Source organism: Argopecten irradians, chromosome 2, assembly GCF_041381155.1.
Source record: "Argopecten irradians isolate NY chromosome 2, Ai_NY, whole genome shotgun sequence".
In the NCBI taxonomy this organism is placed as follows: domain Eukaryota; kingdom Metazoa; phylum Mollusca; class Bivalvia; order Pectinida; family Pectinidae; genus Argopecten; species Argopecten irradians.
In genome coordinates, this window is record NC_091135.1 from 38,860,022 (window position 1) to 38,879,584 (window position 19,563).

At 36.6% G+C, this 19,563-nt stretch overlaps 1 protein-coding gene across 6 annotated transcripts; it reads right to left on the reverse strand.

Annotated features, from left to right (window-relative positions):
• Positions 1–258: 258 nt before the first annotated feature.
• On the reverse strand, positions 259–19,351 carry LOC138315424 (orexin receptor type 2-like). Of its 6 annotated transcripts, none has more exons than XM_069256437.1 (2): positions 19,109–19,351; positions 259–3,539 (listed from the first exon to the last, which is right to left on the reverse strand). In XM_069256437.1, the coding sequence occupies exon 2, from the start codon at positions 3,459–3,461 to the stop codon at positions 2,247–2,249; it is 1,215 nt and encodes a 404-aa protein (XP_069112538.1). In that variant the 5' UTR covers positions 3,462–3,539; positions 19,109–19,351; the 3' UTR covers positions 259–2,246. The 6 variants fall into 6 exon arrangements, with proteins under 6 accessions (XP_069112538.1, XP_069112539.1, XP_069112540.1 ...); XM_069256438.1 differs by lacking the exon at positions 19,109–19,351 and adding an exon at positions 18,146–18,448; XM_069256439.1 differs by lacking the exon at positions 19,109–19,351 and adding an exon at positions 15,971–16,391.
• Positions 19,352–19,563: the final 212 nt, after the last annotated feature.

Here is a 19,563-nt window from a genome sequence, read left to right on the forward strand (position 1 = left end):
TTATGGTTACAAACTTATCAATCAAACTCGTTAGAATTGTTTTAGCTGGAGTTTTTCGGTCTTTTAGAGAGCCCTTGCCTGTCCTTTGTACTTTTTAAGCCTCATGAATCATAAAAAAACAAATCAGAGAAAAGGTGAACTGCAATGTTCTCAATGTGTCCTTGGAGAAGTTTTTCAAAAGGTTGATATCCCCGCCTTACAAAAATATTGTGCTTACTGATATGGATATCAGAACCAAACTAAGATGAAACGAGAACAAAAGTTTATAAAACAGTTTAATGAAAAGTGAATGAATCAGATAAAAAGTAGCAAATGACATACAATTCAACTTAACTGTTACATATAACAACACACTTGAACGGGGACGACTGGGTTGCTTCTCTTCTTTCATATCTAAGCACCGCAAAGCTGATAGCCAATCAAAAGGTGCGTTACAAACAGTGTGTTATATACTTTCATCCAATACAATTGACGGAATTTTAAAACAATGAAAGTACAGTATACTCTCTCGTCTTATCTAGTTTAGTCCTCATTTACTGATGCATCATCTGCATAGGACATGGATTGGTACATGTCTTAAACTTGTTTCCAAATCCTGTTTCTTATTGTTGATACTTGACGCTACTTTTCATATATGACACATTAAGTTTAGTCCTCAATTACTGATGCATCTTCTGCATAGGATATGGAATAACATAAGTTTTTAACTTGTTTCAAAATCCTATTTATTTTTTGTTTATATGTGATGTTATTTTTATTATTGTAGAAAAAAGAAAATGATTAAAATAAAGTTTATATGAATTTATCTTATCTCTACTTATCAAGTAGCTAAATCTGTTTGCTTATAAATCGCTTTTAGTATCGGGCATTAATGAAACAAGTCATTCAATGGAGGAATGCAATTACTGTATATAAAAATTGCAATGACTTTGATCAATAAATACAATACTGTAGTCTTGAATTGGTTATTATAAGTTATGTGGGACCTTAAAACAGAAAACAACCCAATCAAGGTTCGCTTCTTAAAAAACAATATTCTCTCGGCAGTTAATGTAAAACATTGCTAGACAAAACACAGATATCAGTACAATGTATAAAATGTTTATAAAATCTACGTTGTACACTGATAACAAACACATTGCGATAAACGACTTCTATTAGCAAATTGCGACGAACAGATAGTAACAGATAAGTGTGAAACTGAAGGGGCATGTTTCTTTTAAGGATAAAAAACAGACAACAGTTAATACAACAATATATAAAGTTATTAATAATAAATAAATATAGATATTCACGAATGGTACAAAAACTAGGCACGGGTCCCAGTGTCTATATATATATTCTTCATAACTCGTGTTAATATTTTTGGAGAGATTTTTAAACATTAACATACATTACGAGTACCTGATAGGTGAAATGTTATGTTAACACAAAGGACAAACGACAATGCACTAATGATTTGATGAAGATTCGGCGTGAGATTCCTGAATCTTAGGAGATGGCAAGTAATCAAATGGCAAGTACAGTACTGTTATATGGTCTTGAACATGTATCATTGCCCAGAGGGCGTAGAGTCCCACTAGAAAACACAGAGGATAGGATATTGTAAGATTTAGTGTAGAAATAAAGCAGTTACGTTCTCTATCCAGGTTATATTGGTGGTGCTAATTTCCTTATGCTAACTTGATTGAATGTCACTCCACGACAACAAAAAGAGTTTACCAAATTAATCGTATTTAAAGTATACCTTTCGTTTCAGAAATAACATATTAGTTACAAGTATAAAAAAGGAAAGCGATGACATGAGTTTTACACAACGATTGAACCAATGCAAAGGGGAAGCCTAAACAAAATGTGCGATGACGACGCTGACATTGATAGCAATGGTATTTCAAAATGATCATTGATAATGTCTTTTTTTTTAGTTCAAGTGTCCAGCACCTTTTAATTCAAATTGAAGATACTCTAACTCTTATCAAATCCATACGAAATAGACATGCGAGTTGGTGTCTCTACCACGTGATGTACCAGCACCAGGTTTCAGCACCAATTCGCCCCAGTGAACGTCATCCATACACCTAACACGGCCTCGTATTAAACTGGAATTCTACGGAATTAGTGCAAAAATAATTCATGGATTTCGACCACATTCGTCTGCATAAATGGATTTTCATTAAGTCACAAAGTTGAAAGATGAAATAAATATATACCCAAATAAAACTGTGATAAATGTAAATAATCCGCCTTCAAACGTCTCTGTTACGACAACAACAACATGCGAGACACCTCTTAAATAGTGCCTTCGTGTCCTTTCGGAAGTTTACATTTAGAAAACTATAGATGACTGGATTGATTGCGTTATTGATGAAATACGATTTGGAACCAAATTTATATGCCACCTCTCCGGCAGGGTCTAAACCGGACTCAAAGTCTCTCTTTATACTTCGGACAACCATGAAGATAAGGAATGGAAGAAAACTGACAACGTAGGCCACTGTTACGGCGAACAGAACGACAGTAGTTCTAGTCACGCGGATCTGGTGCTTTTGTCCACGTTTTTTGAAAACGTTTCGCGAGGCTGTGGAATTTCTGCGCGTGTCGTCCCAGTTGGCTTCCTGATCAGACGACATCTCTGTGCTGATGGGATCAGACGACACACGATCCGAGGCCGTGCTGTCATTGAATGTTCTGTCTTTGCTAGGCGGCACTTCGGGTGCTTTTTCGCCGATCTTGATTTTCTTTCGCGTCCATATAACAGCTCCTATTTTAGAATAGATGACGGTGAAGAAGATGACACAAGCGACGAAGAGAAGGAACAGAACACCGTAATACAATGTCGGGTACAGAGTGTGTCTCATCGAATCGTCAGTGGAACAGTCTACACCTACAATACCTTCAACACCGACGTCGACCGTCTTTTCACCGAAGATGATGCACGCGGGCCATGACGTCAGAACTCCTATTAATATTGCTATAACGCAGATGATTTTCGCGGTTTTTACCGAAATCTGCTTCCCAAGCTTACATATTCTGTAGTATCTGTCAAACGCTACAGCTATAAGGGTGATGGAGGACCCGATTGTCGAAACAGATTCACTGAATCGTAAAAGTTTACATGCCGCTGGGGCGTAAAACATATACGGGTATCTGAGATCTGCCACCTCTGTTGGCATGCCAACCAAGCATGTCAAAAGGTCAAGGACAGCGAGGTTCAGAATAAAGAAATGTGAAGATGATTTGGTTTTCTTGTTCCAGTAGACGAAGAACACAACAATATTTCCAACTGTTCCAACTAAAAGAAGTATCATCATGTAAATAATCACTGGTAGATATTGCACAGCCTTCTCATCGTTCAACTTCCGGAGAATCACTTCCGTTTCCTCTGCACTAAGAGAAGTGGATGCGTTAGCGGAGGGAAGCATGGTGGTGATGTTTGTGTACGACGTTGGAGTAAATGCCATAGCCTATAAATCCTGAAGGATTAACTTTGTTGATGATTCGTCCGAATGTCAGAAGATGTCTCCTCACATAGTGAACATCTGGAAGTAGCAAAAATATAGTATTAAGGATCACAAATACAAAATTTGATGTTCAATAGCAATCATTGGTTAAAATCATTAACTAATCAAAGAAGTGGAAGGACTGGACCGAGGACTCCGATATATAGGCAATAATTCTAAGAGGCTGCACATTATACATAGGCATTTGCATTTTAAAATGGTAGTGATTATTGCACATGGTTTATCTGAACATGTCTCATTTGAACTCGGAATTCGCGTTTTGCATTCAGGTGTTTAGACACATGTGGTCCCAGTTTCACGAAAATGTATACCTTCATTTCTTTCAAATGCTTTTTTCGTACTTTGATTTTATGCTAAGGAATGTTCGTGAAACTGTGTTTTCCTATGTGGAATTTTATGTTATGGAATGTTCGTGAAAATTTGCTTTCCTATGGGGAATTTCATGACAAGGAATGTTCGTGAAAATGTGCTTTCCTATGGGGAATTTCATGACAAGGAATGTTCGTGAAAGTTTGCCCTAAATTCCTTTTCTTTCGATTTTGAACCACGTGTATTGCATAGAACTGGATGGTGTCATTTAATGGAACACGGAAGTAGATATTCAAAGATGGCGGCTGTACTTGCTTTGGAAACAATCAATAACAAACAAAACATTGAATACATGTACTTCTAAAATACACTGACATAATCTGTAGAACTCAATCCGTAGGTGATAGTTTTTTGTCTCATGACATTGAAGTTGTGCCACTTCGGACTGCACAGCGCTTCATTTGATAAAGCGAATCATGTCAATATATGTCCTGTTGTCACATGTATGAAAACTAAAATACTACAGTAGTGCACATAGCCCCATCCATCAGCCGATACAAAATCAATACAAAACTGAGCAAATACTAACTTTCACATTATTCAGACAGATGGTCAAGTGTCCGAAGCCTTTCACCGAGTGGTCATTCATAGAGGGACTTTGGTTCACGAGCCGTATTACAGTCCCCATGACACTTTAGGGACGGACCACAACCCGACCCGACACGCGACATTTATAGACACCTCGTGAACAACGGTTAACTATATATACTGTAACCTTCGTTCGTGTAACATATACCAAATTCTGTGTCAGCGCCCCGCGTCAAACCTAACATAGGCCCTACGTTTTGACATTCGTGATTTTAATGACTTGTCAAATTAACACTGACAAATTGTTTATCTGCCCACATTTTAACTTGAGTGACAGATAGTGTTACGGTCTAGCTAGTGTGAGATAAGCGCAATAAAACAGTTTATGTAATTCGTTAATAGGCTCTGTAATAGTAGGATATTTTGAAATAGATATAACTAGAATGCGAAGGCCCCTTATTGTACATAAACGTTCTAGAAAATTCGTATGATATACTTCAAATGTATAAATTATTAATTGCGATAATCTTGTTTCGTGGGGATAGTTTGCATAGTACAATGTTATTACATGATGTTGGTAGTGACTTGGTACCCACGGACATTTGTGCCCACTAAATTATACCGAAACTCCAAAGCACAAAATACCCATAAAAATTCAAACTATAATCGATAACATATAATACATAAAACAATTCAATGTCGATACGCTGATATGAGATCATATTGTACATTATAGAGAGTCAGTCAGAACTATTGTATTAAAACTTGTTAGGGAATTTCATCTTATACACGATTACAACAAAACTACTCATTGTAAGGGTTACTGTAAACATGGTTTATATTCTCGGTCGACATTGACATTCTTTACGACTACATACTAACAACATCCCTACCACCTGCAACGAAACAAACAAAGAAGGCATTGTTCGTAACTGCTATGTTTTAGCTAGCTTGTGAGCATCTGTTACGAACCAACGCAAGAGAGAAATTTCTGATTTATTTGTTTCATACCAAATACGACACACATTCCTTTAACACAATAATTTAAAACAATACCAATTGCAATGCAGACATTCTTTGCATATGTACAGGATTATCTCCCCTGTGAGAATCTCATTTATTTTGTGAGCGATACTCACGTCGTTTTCTCTGAGAAATGGCGTTACGCTTGCAATCACATGACGTCACAATCAATACAATAAGATAAATCCTTGATATAAAGACAGAATTCCGATATCAAGGTAAGCCGAGATCTGGTGATATACTGGTTACCTGACACCTTACAAGTACACTGGTATAACCTTCAACGAGAAATGACCACATATGTAAAGGAGATGGTCATTTTAATACCCCATAATCACCCATGATGTATGGAAACCTTTGTACGACACCGGTAATTCAAATCTGGAATAAAGAGCTTAGTGCTCGTGGTCAATGATAAGTGACCATTGTTGAGATGGTCAAGCGATAAAGGATCTCAGCAGGTGTTCTAATGGACAGCATCAGTGGTCAAGACATATTTCTTCAACGCGTACCAGTCAGCAGTGTCCGGAGCGCCATCCTCCGATAGTTACGGACACAGTCTATAATTTATTCCCCGAGTGTTGTGTTAGGCCCGCGTCCTATACATCATCACAGTTAGGGGTCGAGATCAGGCTCCATAGGTGGTCAACATTAATCGTATTCTCACATACATGGACTATGTACTATATTATGTTGATTTACGTCGTATTAAGACGAATTAACTAAAAAAAGGTTCAAAATTTTCTTGTATTAAACTTTTTTTCTGATATAGATTTTTGGAAATAGGAGTTCATACCATGAAAGAAAATGGAAGAAAAAACATATGTCCGTGTGCTCGTTTTTGAGCTATTGTCACTCAAAGATACCAAAATGACAAAATAGTGGATTTTATTGGAATTCAGCCGTTTTGACCACATACACTAGAATTTAAAGCCACAATTCCCTAATGAGGTGTTCGATATGTATGAATGTTTGTAGAATTTATTTTCAAGTATTCTTCATTAAAAATATACCAGTTATGATTAATAAGAGTCATAGTTTTTCTCAAAATAACAACATATGCTACCCCTACCCCTTGATTTTGAGCTCCAAAATGCACCATTTTCAGCCATTTTTGTCAAATTTAACCATTTATAGAAAAAGTTTTGGTATTAAACTTTTGTCAATAGTTTGCATATCAATAGGGAAAGGGTTGTTCTTTCTTAATCAGGCAGAAAAATGGGGGGTCCGTGTGCTTACTTTTTTGCCCCATTTAAATATTTGTTATTTTTCAATATTTTTGACTAAAAATAAAAGTGCTCAAATTACCATTAAATGTAGAAATAAAGTGACAAAAGTGTTTCATTCCACACATTAATGTTCAATATTTTAATTACCATGAACCAAGTGAAGATTTACATCAAAAATTAACTCGATACAGCTGAAAATGCTGACGCGGTGATGATTTAAGTAAAAACAATTTAAGAAAAAAATGGGAAAACGGTGGCTCTACTCAAAGCCAAAAACGACACAATTTCAAAATGGCCGCCAAATGGGCGATTTCTTAAAATCGCTGTGTAAAAAAATCTACTAAAAACAGAAATGTAATTTTTTGACAAAATTTGCTACAGACCACATGCTAGAGATATTGATAAATCGTGTTTGAAAATCTCATAACGTTTTTGATCTATGTCGAAACGAGACTTTAACGGGACTGAAACCACAGAAGAATACATCCTTAAAGACGAATTAACTAAAAAAAGGTTCAAAATACCACATGATGAAGACATGACAGATACAGATATGTTTAGCTAGTATAGTGTATTTAAGTCTACACCAAGTGAGCAGGTATTTTTTCCCATTTCGATATAAACGAGAGAGACTCTGGTCATGTTACTTGCCGGCATATTGCAAAAAAATGGTTATCTTATACTGATAACTAAAGCAAAAATTACTTTTAAATGAACAAAGACTCGTAAAATCATAGACTGTCGAAAACACGTGTAGCAAACTCTGCTTCTAGTTCTGAAATACATGCTGAAACTTGTTCCAAATAACACAAAAGGACATGTCCACAGAACGATACACTGTTCTTGATTGCGAAAACATGGCATGTTTTGAAATGCATTCTTTGTGAGAGGAGCAAGTGGAATTTACAGTTTATAAAGATAGAATTTATGTTTATTTTAGTTCTTACAAGTGACCACAGACCAACTCTATCCGAATAGGTATCGTTTTATGTTAAGTAAGTGTAGATACTTTAGATAAACTAGCTGAGGTGAAATATTGATTTAATAGATTTTGAATAGGATTAATGATCAACTACAACTTTGATTTGCATGAATTACCGTTAAACAGGCGTAAAAAGACAAAATGAAGCATTCGATATTTTCTTTTAATCTTCAAAGGTCCCTAATTATAAACACACCGATAGCCACTAGAGATATATATATAGAGAAGATACATTTGATCTTAGTAGTGACCACGTCGACTTAGCACCTTTTGGACAAACCTCTTCATAGTGGCCCCGAATTCAATTTTGCCTGTATATGCATGTATTAAGCTTTTGTTTAAATTTTGCAAGAAAATTTTTTTATTAAAGTCTCTGATTTAGGTGATCATGATATTATCAGAGACGGGCATTAATTATATAAAAGTATATCAACCAGATATATCCCGTATTGTCCACCACATGTAAATGTATAAACACACAATCATCTAAAACAAAGATATCTGTTGCACATTATCCTATAAAATAAACTCTGATAAATAGACCAATCAGGAATATCAAATGAATAGATCAATCAAAATGCAGCTATAATTAGATCAATGAACAACATTGTGACCAATCAGAGACTTTGTAGCATTATGACGATCAGAACCCATGTTGTATGAAATAACACCATTTTTTGTAGAAAAAGGGTTCATGTATCAAAAACTGAAATTTCAAATTCATTGCTAGGTAGGCATCTAAAATCAATAATTAATCATATGGCATACTCACTCTATGGAAGATAAATCATTTATATTTCAATCAGATAGATACATTGTCTATGGAATAGATTTCTATCGATAACAGTGGTAATTAATACTTCTCATTACCAATCCGATGATAGGTTTGATTATAATCGCAAAAGTCATCAAATTATGTCCTAGTCTATATATAAAGTGATTCGATCACATCACAAATGAATCCGTTATTCCCGTGTGAGTATTACAGATTTTTCATAATTTGCGTCATGTGTAAGTGGAGAGAGTATGAAACATTGACATCAATGACCTGACACCAGAAACGGTTTTCAAATATAGTTCCAATCCATCATATATATACCAGCCGACACCGAGACAGTAATATAACGAAAACCTGATGGGGGTCAGATCGCCAGGGTATAGATATGTCCCGGCGGTCAGAGCGTTATGGTTTAAATATCACGCCCACCACAACACAAAGACCACGCAAAACAATAGCGGGTAACATCCGATACTTTCGGTTCCCTCATTGTGGTACACTAGATACACAATGGAAACGAGGCATGACGATAAAGATAGACGAGTTCCTCTGTTTTAGTAACTTCACGCTCAGTCTATCTAGCTTGTTTAGTGCTCTGTAGAATTCCACTTGTCGGTATCTCTTAGGGGATCAGTGTATATACGACACCATTTTGAGACATTCAACCTCAACTCCAATCGTCAGTTTAATACGGAGTAAAACAAAAAACAAAACTACATTGTCTTTTTTCTTTACACGGAAAATATGATGAACTGAAGAGTTCATGTATAAGTTCAAAGATTTGCTGATAATGATCATCTTGGTTGACATTTTATAAATTTTTTCTATACTTTTCAGTTTTCAGATCTGGGTTGACTGTTCATATTCTGTATACAGTATATATTCTGTACTTTCCTGTCAATGCAATGAAGCACGGTGATGATGATGAGGAGAACGTTTTCGGTTATAACCTACCTTGCAATGAAACAGATGACGATGATAGTATTCCAGATATCAGAATTTTTCGTTGGTAACAGATAACATCTTATAACACACTACTGGACAGGGCCCGTCCTGTTAAACCTTTGCCGTCCGACTACCGATTACCCAGCAGGAGCCTAAACAATCCAAGGATATATCCTTCATATCATGGACTGTCGTGGTACAATACTCGTGCTGCCTCGTCCCGAGCCAACCTCTGTCGCAAATAATGCTCTAAGTGTCTACAGGTTCCGCTGTTTATCTCGGTGAAATATTTCAAGTGTTTGAATTTCCTTTTCAAACAAAGCCATTCCTCTTTACTACAGCGTACCCTAATTCTACTGAGATATCCTCATTAGTGAGAGGGACAACGCCTTACTACCAGTAAGAAGGCCCAATACTTCCAAAATGTTTAACTAGTACTGAGTACATGATATGTAGTTGTACATGGCGTTTATAGAGTCATGAACTTTCACAGATTCATATAATATAGGCCAATGAGCCTGTTATATGTTCTATATTCATTAATTGGCGTCTATTGGCAATGCATATCAATTCGAGAACGAAGAAACAATGAAGTGTCAATAGACATGGATTACGTAAAAGTTTTTCAAGTGCTTCTCACTTAAGGCCTCAGGCAATCACATCATACTAATATTCACACGCTGTGTAAAGCAGATTTAGAAGAAAACAAAGTACAGTATGTAAATCTGGTTCATTAAAGGTAATTTTGTCTATCAATACTTTAATACTACCAAAACTGTCTGACTATATGAAATTAGGGTAACGTTATTAATACAACTAACATCAAGGATTTATATCAGCACGCATTTTAGTGTGTACGTGTTATAAAAAAAGTTCATCAATCTGATTTCTCAATCCACGGCCGCGGTCAAATCGAGTTACCCTATGTCGCGTGCCAGCTGAAATTGGTAAGTGAAATGACCTTTCGTGACGGCGCATCGTCAAAGTGTATTGTCGACCAGCTAAGTGGTTAAAGATACCCAAACCACTTACAGTGCTTAAATGATAGTTTCTAATTCTGTTTCAATTTGGAATACAGATCGAGGTAAATATACGTAAAGTTACCAGAATATCGAATCTGTTGACAACGCAGACACGTTTGAAGTACATAAATTAATTAAAGCAAAATTTCGTGAAATACCGAAATTGATGCATTTCAGAATATGAAAGTTTCGCAATCACAAAACTACATCGCAATTGCATGCAAATTGTCAATGTTTTTTCGGTCTTTATATGTACTTGGGACTTTGAAATTGTCCGAATTACTATGTAAAGGAATACTCTAAAGGTTGTATACACATGGTTTTGAAATGCCTTAGTAAAATCTCGTGGAGACTATTTAAGATATACGATGCACGTGCCCTGGAATGTGGTCTATGACAGAGTGTACAAAGTCTACTATAACACCCGTAAATCAGAGTTAATTAAGACAGCGCGGAATTCAGAGGCGCTTTCATTTTTGAAGTTTTACTATTCGTAATAGTACATGTGGTGTGTAAGATTTGAGATAAGAGGTTAAAGCTGTTTATCGGTCATTATAATTACATCAGACCCAGTAAGATGGCCATCTCCGATGTGATAGAGCGTTTAGAACTATTAAAGGCACGCTTGCTCAGAAAGCCGTAGTTGGAAACGTAATTTGTTTACATTAAATAATACTTAATTAGACAACATATTAGTCACAATGAACCCTCGGCTTTACGAAATCGCTATTTGAAGAGCTGGCAAATATAAAAATATTAAAAGGGTTGGAGTTGGTATGCATTTATAAAAGGTAGCTATAGATATGTGATTGACGAACTGCGATTCTATCAAGAATAATAAAAGACTACTTATGTATTAGAAATGTTTCATACTCAAATCCAGAGTGCATCTATGAAAGCTGCATGTATGTTGCCTAATATAGGCCGTTATTACTGCACCGCTCTAGACACACTATGTAACCTATGACGTCACGACGTCAACAAGTACGCGCCCGGAGGGGAAATGGCGGGTAATACATCACACGCTAATATTTACGGGTCTTAGAAGATTTGTTTACCTAGGTTACCAGTCAATGTTAACAAGCTGGACACGGGGACTCTTGGAAAACAATTACCATATATTAAATGGCGATCCGGATGACTGAAATATTAATAACCAGAAATGACTAATGCTAAAGAGTAGCGCTACCGTGTTAGCTATAAGTTAACGTATTTAATCAAAGTTGCACAACCAGAGGACAGAGGTTGACCGGATGAACATTAAGAGGAAGAAGTAGCCCATCACCTGAAATACTATATGCATATACATCTCGACGCTATACATATCTTTTCGACCCCAATACTGACACTCAGCTTTGAAATAAAAGGAAAGCTCGTTTCCTGCGTTCTTTGCTCTCCGTCATATTTGCGTGAATCACTCGGTTAACCCGCGGTGGAGAGAGGGCGGCATTCTGGCATTGAGACATCAGCCATATAGGAGGTGAAGATGTTGGAATCATAAAGCTCCTATAAAATTGTGTAATCCTATCGCCACTTCTCTCCACGATCACATTAAAGACGAGATATAAAATCACCAGTCCTCCATTTTTGTCGGGCCACCTTCGACATCGTCGGTTATTCTCTGACAAAATCAGAGCCATAAAACATTCCCCATCGAAATGTTTAGGCAATAAGAGTGAAAGAAAATAAATGGAACAATGGTCGCGCGAGGTTAAGCATGAAATGCAGCACTGATTTTACACTCCATTAAGTCAGTGTTTGAGGATCTTAAGAGTATAAAATAATCATTTCAAATAATATTCTGTATGGTCGTTAAATTGCTGGCTTGTTAGAGCTCTATGCTGAACAGCTGATAATCTAAAAATCTAAAATAAAAACCACTAATTTATCTTTTTTTTTTATTTTTAAATTAATCAATTTCATTACTCGAATATCACTGCCAAGAACATATACATTGTAGGTCCTATTGTCACGTTTTTAATTGTTAAAGTGAACAGTCGGGCAAGGATGGCTAAAGTCGGTAAAAATCGTGTGAATGTATCCATTATACTTTCTTATGAAATGAAAAAAATAAAATCTCTCGTCAAAATCTGTCTGCGTACGAAGAAATTAATTTAAAGTATGGAAATTCTAAAACGTCCTCCCGGCTCACTATGTCCGTGGTTACATTTCCACGCAGCCTCGCTTTCAATGCTTTCAACTTTTCTTTACTTTAATGGTCAGAACTGGGAAACTAAGCAGAACTTTACCGTCGTATTAATATGCGAGAACTTTTGGAAGGCCAATGAACGCATTTAGACTGGTTTTCTTTGCCCGACTATTCACTTTAAGTATCAACCATTTGTGTTTTTGCGGCTATTTTACACGGTTACGTTATTTTCTGTGCGGATTTATTTTACTATGCTTTTGATAGCGCTTTATAAAAACATCGGTGTTTATAAATATGACTTATTGAAGCTGATTGATTAGAGTTAGTTCTCCCTTTGTAATTGGCATAATTTGCCATACTAATATGACCGAAAATGATATAGATGCTTATTTTACTCATAGAAAAGGTCAACAATGTGTTGACATGTAATGCAGAAGCACTTAAATTTGACAACGCAGAATTATTTATCTCTGTAATAATAACCTTAAACAAGAGCAGAACACTGCCATTTTATACAAATGTAAATTAGTGCAGATTTTAGAGTCAGCGACATAACCAAATGATCATTGTTCCAGACAACACAATTACATTATATAATTACGTGTTACGTGCTTTACAACTTGTACGTCCGAATCTATTACAGTATATTACATGTCTATATATGCCTAAATGTACATATCACCTTGTAAGGAAATGCTCGTGACATAATCTTCATTGAAAGACATCGATGATTTTTTGTCTCCGCTCGAGGCCGTAACAGCTGGGTAGTTGCTTGACAAATGTCACCATATGCACAGTAGTTATCAAAAACATAATTATTTTCCGGCGGTGCCCTGTCAACACGCGATTTGAGTTACAAAACGAAAATTCAAATACTTCGAAATAATATCCTATTCATGCTCTATGTTACACCAATCACAATCAATTCTACACGAACACAGATAGAAAGCATTCACATAGTAAACGACATTATCCTTTGATTTTTTTCAGCTATAACGTCACGCAAAATTATCATTTAAATAACCTATCTCAAACAACATATAGATGGAGTCTTTGATTAAGAACAGACTCAGAGTAACACCTTGTCGGTCCGATGGTTATGAATGACACGAGAACGATAAAATTGAAAGTCCAAAAATCAATACAGATTATATAACATATGTCACAATGAAAGCTGTCGTCTCATAGCAAGGATGTATCACCGTGAAACGCACGCGAGCTCGCGCAGCCCCTTCGAGTAGGAAGTGAAATTGATAGTAATGTTACGCCCTAAAACGTCGGGAGAATTTTTGATAAATTTCCATGTTTCTTTGTCCATTTCAATTTCTTTAATATAGATCTATAACCATGCAACAAAATTATTTTCTGATAATAATATATTCCCATGTAATAGCTATGTCGTGCTCTCACATTTGACGTTTGAGTCTTTATATATATAATTCCATAGCATACAGATGTAACAATGTCAGAAAGGACCCGATGGAGACGACTGCAAAGTCAGAATATATACTTACCAAATTGTAAAATTAGATAATTCTACGTGACAAAATTTAAATTATCATACACTTGTGTGTATCCATTACTTACATTGTAATTGACAAAAATTCAAGATGTGTGTAAACATGTCATTTCTGTTTAATAATTCAGAAACGGGTAGAGGTATACGACCCACGAGTCCTAACAGTAATCATTCTTACCTCTAACAGGTACAGTGACACCCGCCATCAACTAATTCCACTCTACCGGAGCTCTGACACTTTACCAAATAAACACTTCTAATGCTGAACAACTTATAAATGGCGTGAAGTTCTTTCTCACTATTATTTCCGTTATAAGGGCGAAGGTCAGTTCACAAGAACCAGAAAATGTGGTAACGGAAAGAGGCACACTCATGACCGCTGCTTTGAAGCAGCTATTGAACTCGGTTAGACTGACGATAGTTTTCCGCTAATTATAACTGTGCTCTATTTTATGAAGGTCGACGTTTTTTTCACATAGTGTTAGAGAATTGATTAGGTAATTGGATGAAATGCGATAGGCTAATGGCTTATGATGGCTTCTCGAGCTGGGGTTGGTGGGGATATTTTAACGGAGAACGTGGTGAAATAAATGATTATCTAATACAGATCATAATTTTGAAAGCATCTCCGATTTGAGTTATGTCCATATGTGTTTTGGCGATGACAGATGACGGACGAGAGAGACACCAGAACGGATATAAATGGGATGAATGTCACTAAAATGTTTTAATGAGGTTTTTTGTGTAAAACCCTGATCCTACTCTCAGACGGTCCCGACTCGGCATCATACAAGTGCGTGCAGTAGTACTGCACAGCGACAATGCATACTGTAATACCTCACAAGTTCTAGGCCTATTAAAACGAATCCGTGTCAGTATGTGATGCTTTAACTGTTATAGATACTAATTCTATGACTTTGTTAAGGTAGTCTGGAGTATCCAGAGAACATTCATCAACCTACATTTGACACTTATTTTATGATCACACAGACTTCAGAACCTTAATACTAGAGGTCGAACGATAGCGATAGAATTCCAGACAACACCGATGGGTTTTTTTTTAATCTAAACCCTCTTCCCTCCCTCTCGTGACTATTATGAATTTGAGATAAATTGGCATTCATAGTACAAAATACGGAATCAGGCCATACAAATTGTAAACTATCGGCCAGTTTAGAATTTCGAACATTTGTCCGTTATCCGAGTCATCGTCACAACACATCCGCCCAAGAAATTTCCATATAAATTGCATCTGTTTCCTTAAGGAAGATATAATTAAGTTAATTGTGGTAAAACTTCCGTTTTAATTTCCAATAAAATGAGTCATTAGCGGACATATTATATTTGAGCAGCTTAATATTAAATCTTCTATTTTCATTGCCGAGACATATCGATAATATGTCATATGGCTTGCACGTGACGTTTTTGACCAAAGGCTATTGGTGCCAGACCGTTTCTTCGCACACTTCCGGCTTGGGGTCAAGCTCGGGGTTAGCCAGCCCCACGAATACCCAGTTACTTTAAGGGTCGATAATTTCCCTTATAGGGGTCACGAACCCATCAGAACACCTTTGTTATTAGAAGAGCGATATGCATCTTTAATGAGGACAGATGTCGCTTTAGAACCTGCTCGCGTGTTACTGGTCATATCATCACCCCATCTCTCTGTACCTTTCTGTTGTGAAATTGATTGACTGAAGCAAGCACTAGATCTGTTTCGCGTTTCCGAACTCTTTTTGTGCGGAACCGCAACCATTGGTAATATTCGACAACCATATTAACAAGATCGATCTATTCGACATCATTATCAATTGTTTTGAATAATGACGAGACTTAACAGATCATTCAAAATTATTAAATCTAGAACCTCTTGTAGAATTTGCATGGATGATGGCGTGTACTTACCAATAATGTTGTGTAGATTTCACAGTTGTTTAGCACAACGATTTAAAGTTATCCAAATCCAAGTTATCAAGCATCCAAAAGTTAAATTCGAGATCCAGTAACCAACGGAAACCATAAGTACAGGTATAAATGATACTGGTAAGAAATCCTTGCTCAAAATGTATCTGCATTTGTTACATCCACGTTAATATACAGGTATTGCAATCTTTAAATGTGCATGTACCTGGAAAATACAGGTGTAAAATCACAGGTGTGATATTTTCTGCTGTCAAGACTTGAACCCTTCCTGCTGCAACAGGAATCATCTGTTTATCGTTAGGTAAGATAAATATCTAATAGTTAGCCGTAGCATACCTGTATGTAGATAAGTATCGTACCTGTGTATAGTATACGTATTAGAGCCGCAGGTAACGAGAAAGTGCGAAAGTAAGCGAGCACCAAATCCGGTGTCAATTACCAACCGCCGGAGGACCAGCTGCCGTTTTTGACCCATGTATATATATTTACAGCAAACACAGGTTGGCTAAGATAAAGATCGATTGAAAAGATATAGGCAAACCCGTTTTCATGTACAATAAACAAATCGCGTTGAACATTAAAGAAGAGCTACTTAAAAGTTTAAAGTCCCTCTCTACAAATGAGAATTCATATACAAAGCAAGCATATGAAAACCGTTCAAGCGTAAACGAATCGTTTTCGTTAACACGTGTGATTTGTATGATTCATGTTCATGGATCACTGAACACAACCGTAAGATACACGACGTTTTGTTGGTAGCTTTAACGGTTCATATAAGAGTGTTTATATTATAGATAGACTAAAAGTATCACATTTAAACTGTAAATGTCAGTATCTCCAGAAACAATATCAATAGTTCTATTTATGGTGACCATAGTACTACAATATAATGGGACTTGTTTGATTTCTTTAAAGTCCTATTAACAGTCGGGGTCAGTTAATGGTATTTAATGGTGGTTTTTTTTATCAAACTTGTATGGGGGGTGTGAATGTGTGTGAAAGTGTATATGATTTTGTGATGAGAACAATGTCCTTATGTATTAGTATGTATGTATCTGTTAATATGTTGCGATAAGTTGTAAATTTAAGCAAAATAAAGAATCTGAATCTGAATCTGCTATGCCAGGATCAAGAGGCGGCGGAAGCCGGATTACCTGGAGGAAAACCACCGCCAAGGGTCAGTACATAAGTTTCACATTTGCATGTGGTTATACAATGTGTGTCAGGACATTAACCACTCGGTCACTACTTGCGCCTTCCGTATCAACATCGCCAAAATTTACCGTCATAAAGACATCTTTATGAAATAACGTCAAAAGGCCAATTTTTTATTGACGTTATATGTGTTCTAGCTTACATTTGTAGTACTAAGAAACAGACCAGGCGCTGTATACAAAGACCAAAGATCGCTCCAAGTGATAAGAAGAATCTCACATATATTGAATCACAAATCGATCTATGAAGTAAAAGCACAATACTGGGTTCAGTGTTTTGAAGATATTTTTGCCCATATACGTACATATCGGTATTCAAAGAATCGTACAGACATTTTCACGAGTCAATGTATTTGGTTTCATAAATAGATTTATCCGCCAATTTAGCGGAAACTAAATGGTGCCAAGATATTGTAAACCAGAAGGGACACAGACCACCAGAAGGTGACTATCGATGGAGGATATCTATACTGCCTTATACCAATAGTATTAAAAGTTGTCGAGTATCAATATAGAACCAATCCTAAACACATGGTTAGTTGTAGTAAAGCTGAAATCGGCCGCTACGTACGTAGTGTAAGATTGTCAACCTACTGGTAAACTAAAGAACAACACCATTTTAACATTATTAATGAACAAACCAATAACCCCCACACAACGCATAATACAAGACTTGTACATAGCTCTTAAACTACCCTGTGTTAGTAAACGATAACATAAAATGGTTTGACACTTTCGTTCAATCTTCACGTTTTGACGATAAAAATCACTTATCCCACTTAGTCATCATTAGCAATTATTTATATGACATATCCACGCCAGTGTCTGCTAGTGTTCCTGATACTATTACTGGAATGTCGAGTAAATTCAAAACATTTTCAATGATGTATACGTTACCATGTCAACCAAGACGTAATTTGTTATCTTGAGCCGATAAACTCACCTTCCCCACCCTCGGTCACGGTTCTTGGCAGCCGACAGCCACCGCCTAGGTTTTCAAATTCACCAAAACATATAACGATACGCCTTACAAATTAAACGTCCCAAGAACCTCTTGCAATTTGGTAGCGAAAGTCTTCACCCCGGTATCACGCCGAGTAAATATGTCTCTTTGAAATAAAATGTTTATATCATTTAAATACCAGAACAGATATTTAAGTTATCGCGCGCTACGTCATACACTTCTAATTACACACAGGATAGGTTTGTAAACTACTATCAATATCCGTGTCGGCTTTAGCCTAATGAAAAGTCAATAAATACCAGGGTGTTGAATGTAGAAGGATATAGACATAAAACTGTACTTCAGATCTTTTGTGTTTCTATTGTGTACTTTTCACACTGTATATAGTTATATTTCCTTACCTAACACGTGACCCTGGCCTGATGGTCCCTATCATATTAGCATGGTAAACGACTACTAACAAAATACTGTCATAATTTAACAAATGGCAGGGACATTGATAGGAGCGAGGCTATTCAGACAAAATAGAAACTTGTGAACCTGAACATCAGATATTTAGATACGGAAGGAATCGTGTTTGTTATTTTCTGATTCCCACGCGTTTACCGAGCATATCAATGATGTAGAAGTTGTATAAAAAGATAGGTAGAAGGGTTTTAAATAATTTGTTTTGCAGCAAATAAAAGTACAGAAGATAAATTAACTCATGGATTCCATGCACTGCACATTGTGTGTCACTGAATGTTCACTGCAAGTCGATGTTCACTACAAGTCGATGTTTACTACACTGTAACAAAGCTGTAGTAAATGCCCAGTTTACCTACATTGAACATCGAAAGGTAATAAGAAGTATTTTCAAAAATTAGTTTAAAAAAAAATGGAAACGTACGTTATATGACAATAGTGAGTTGTTAAGCTATATAGATACAGGTGTAAACTTACCTTAATTAGAAATGAACGTGACGTGTATATTTCCACTATAAAACTCTCTATGTGTGGTAGTCATGCACGAGCGACTCTCGCCGATCACAGTGTTGCTGTTTCTCTCGCTGCTGCTGCTGATATCCCCAAGTCACGTGACTCCTCGGTCTGCTGTCATGAATCACCCGCGCTTGTCCTCGGATACGCAGACGACGACATCGTCAGAAACGTGATGTCACCAACCTCCAGGTCTCGTTCCCGAGAGAGTTAGAACACAATGCTACACCGTGCACTGCATGGGTAAAAGTGCATGGGAATTCGATCAACCGTCATGCACGCACGTGCTTTTGTAATTGATAATGATAGGCAGCCATAGTGATGCCTCGTGTTTATAAATCATTTGTCAGTTGACAATAGTGAAGGTGGAGGTACAGAGCCTCGGGTAGAGAGTGCTTACGGTACACACACTTCTTCCT

Bases quoted from the DNA above. Each gene is read 5' to 3' on its own strand.
- LOC138315424 (XM_069256437.1), bottom strand. From the start codon at position 3,461: ATGGCATTTACTCCAACGTCGTACACAAACATCACCACCATGCTTCCC.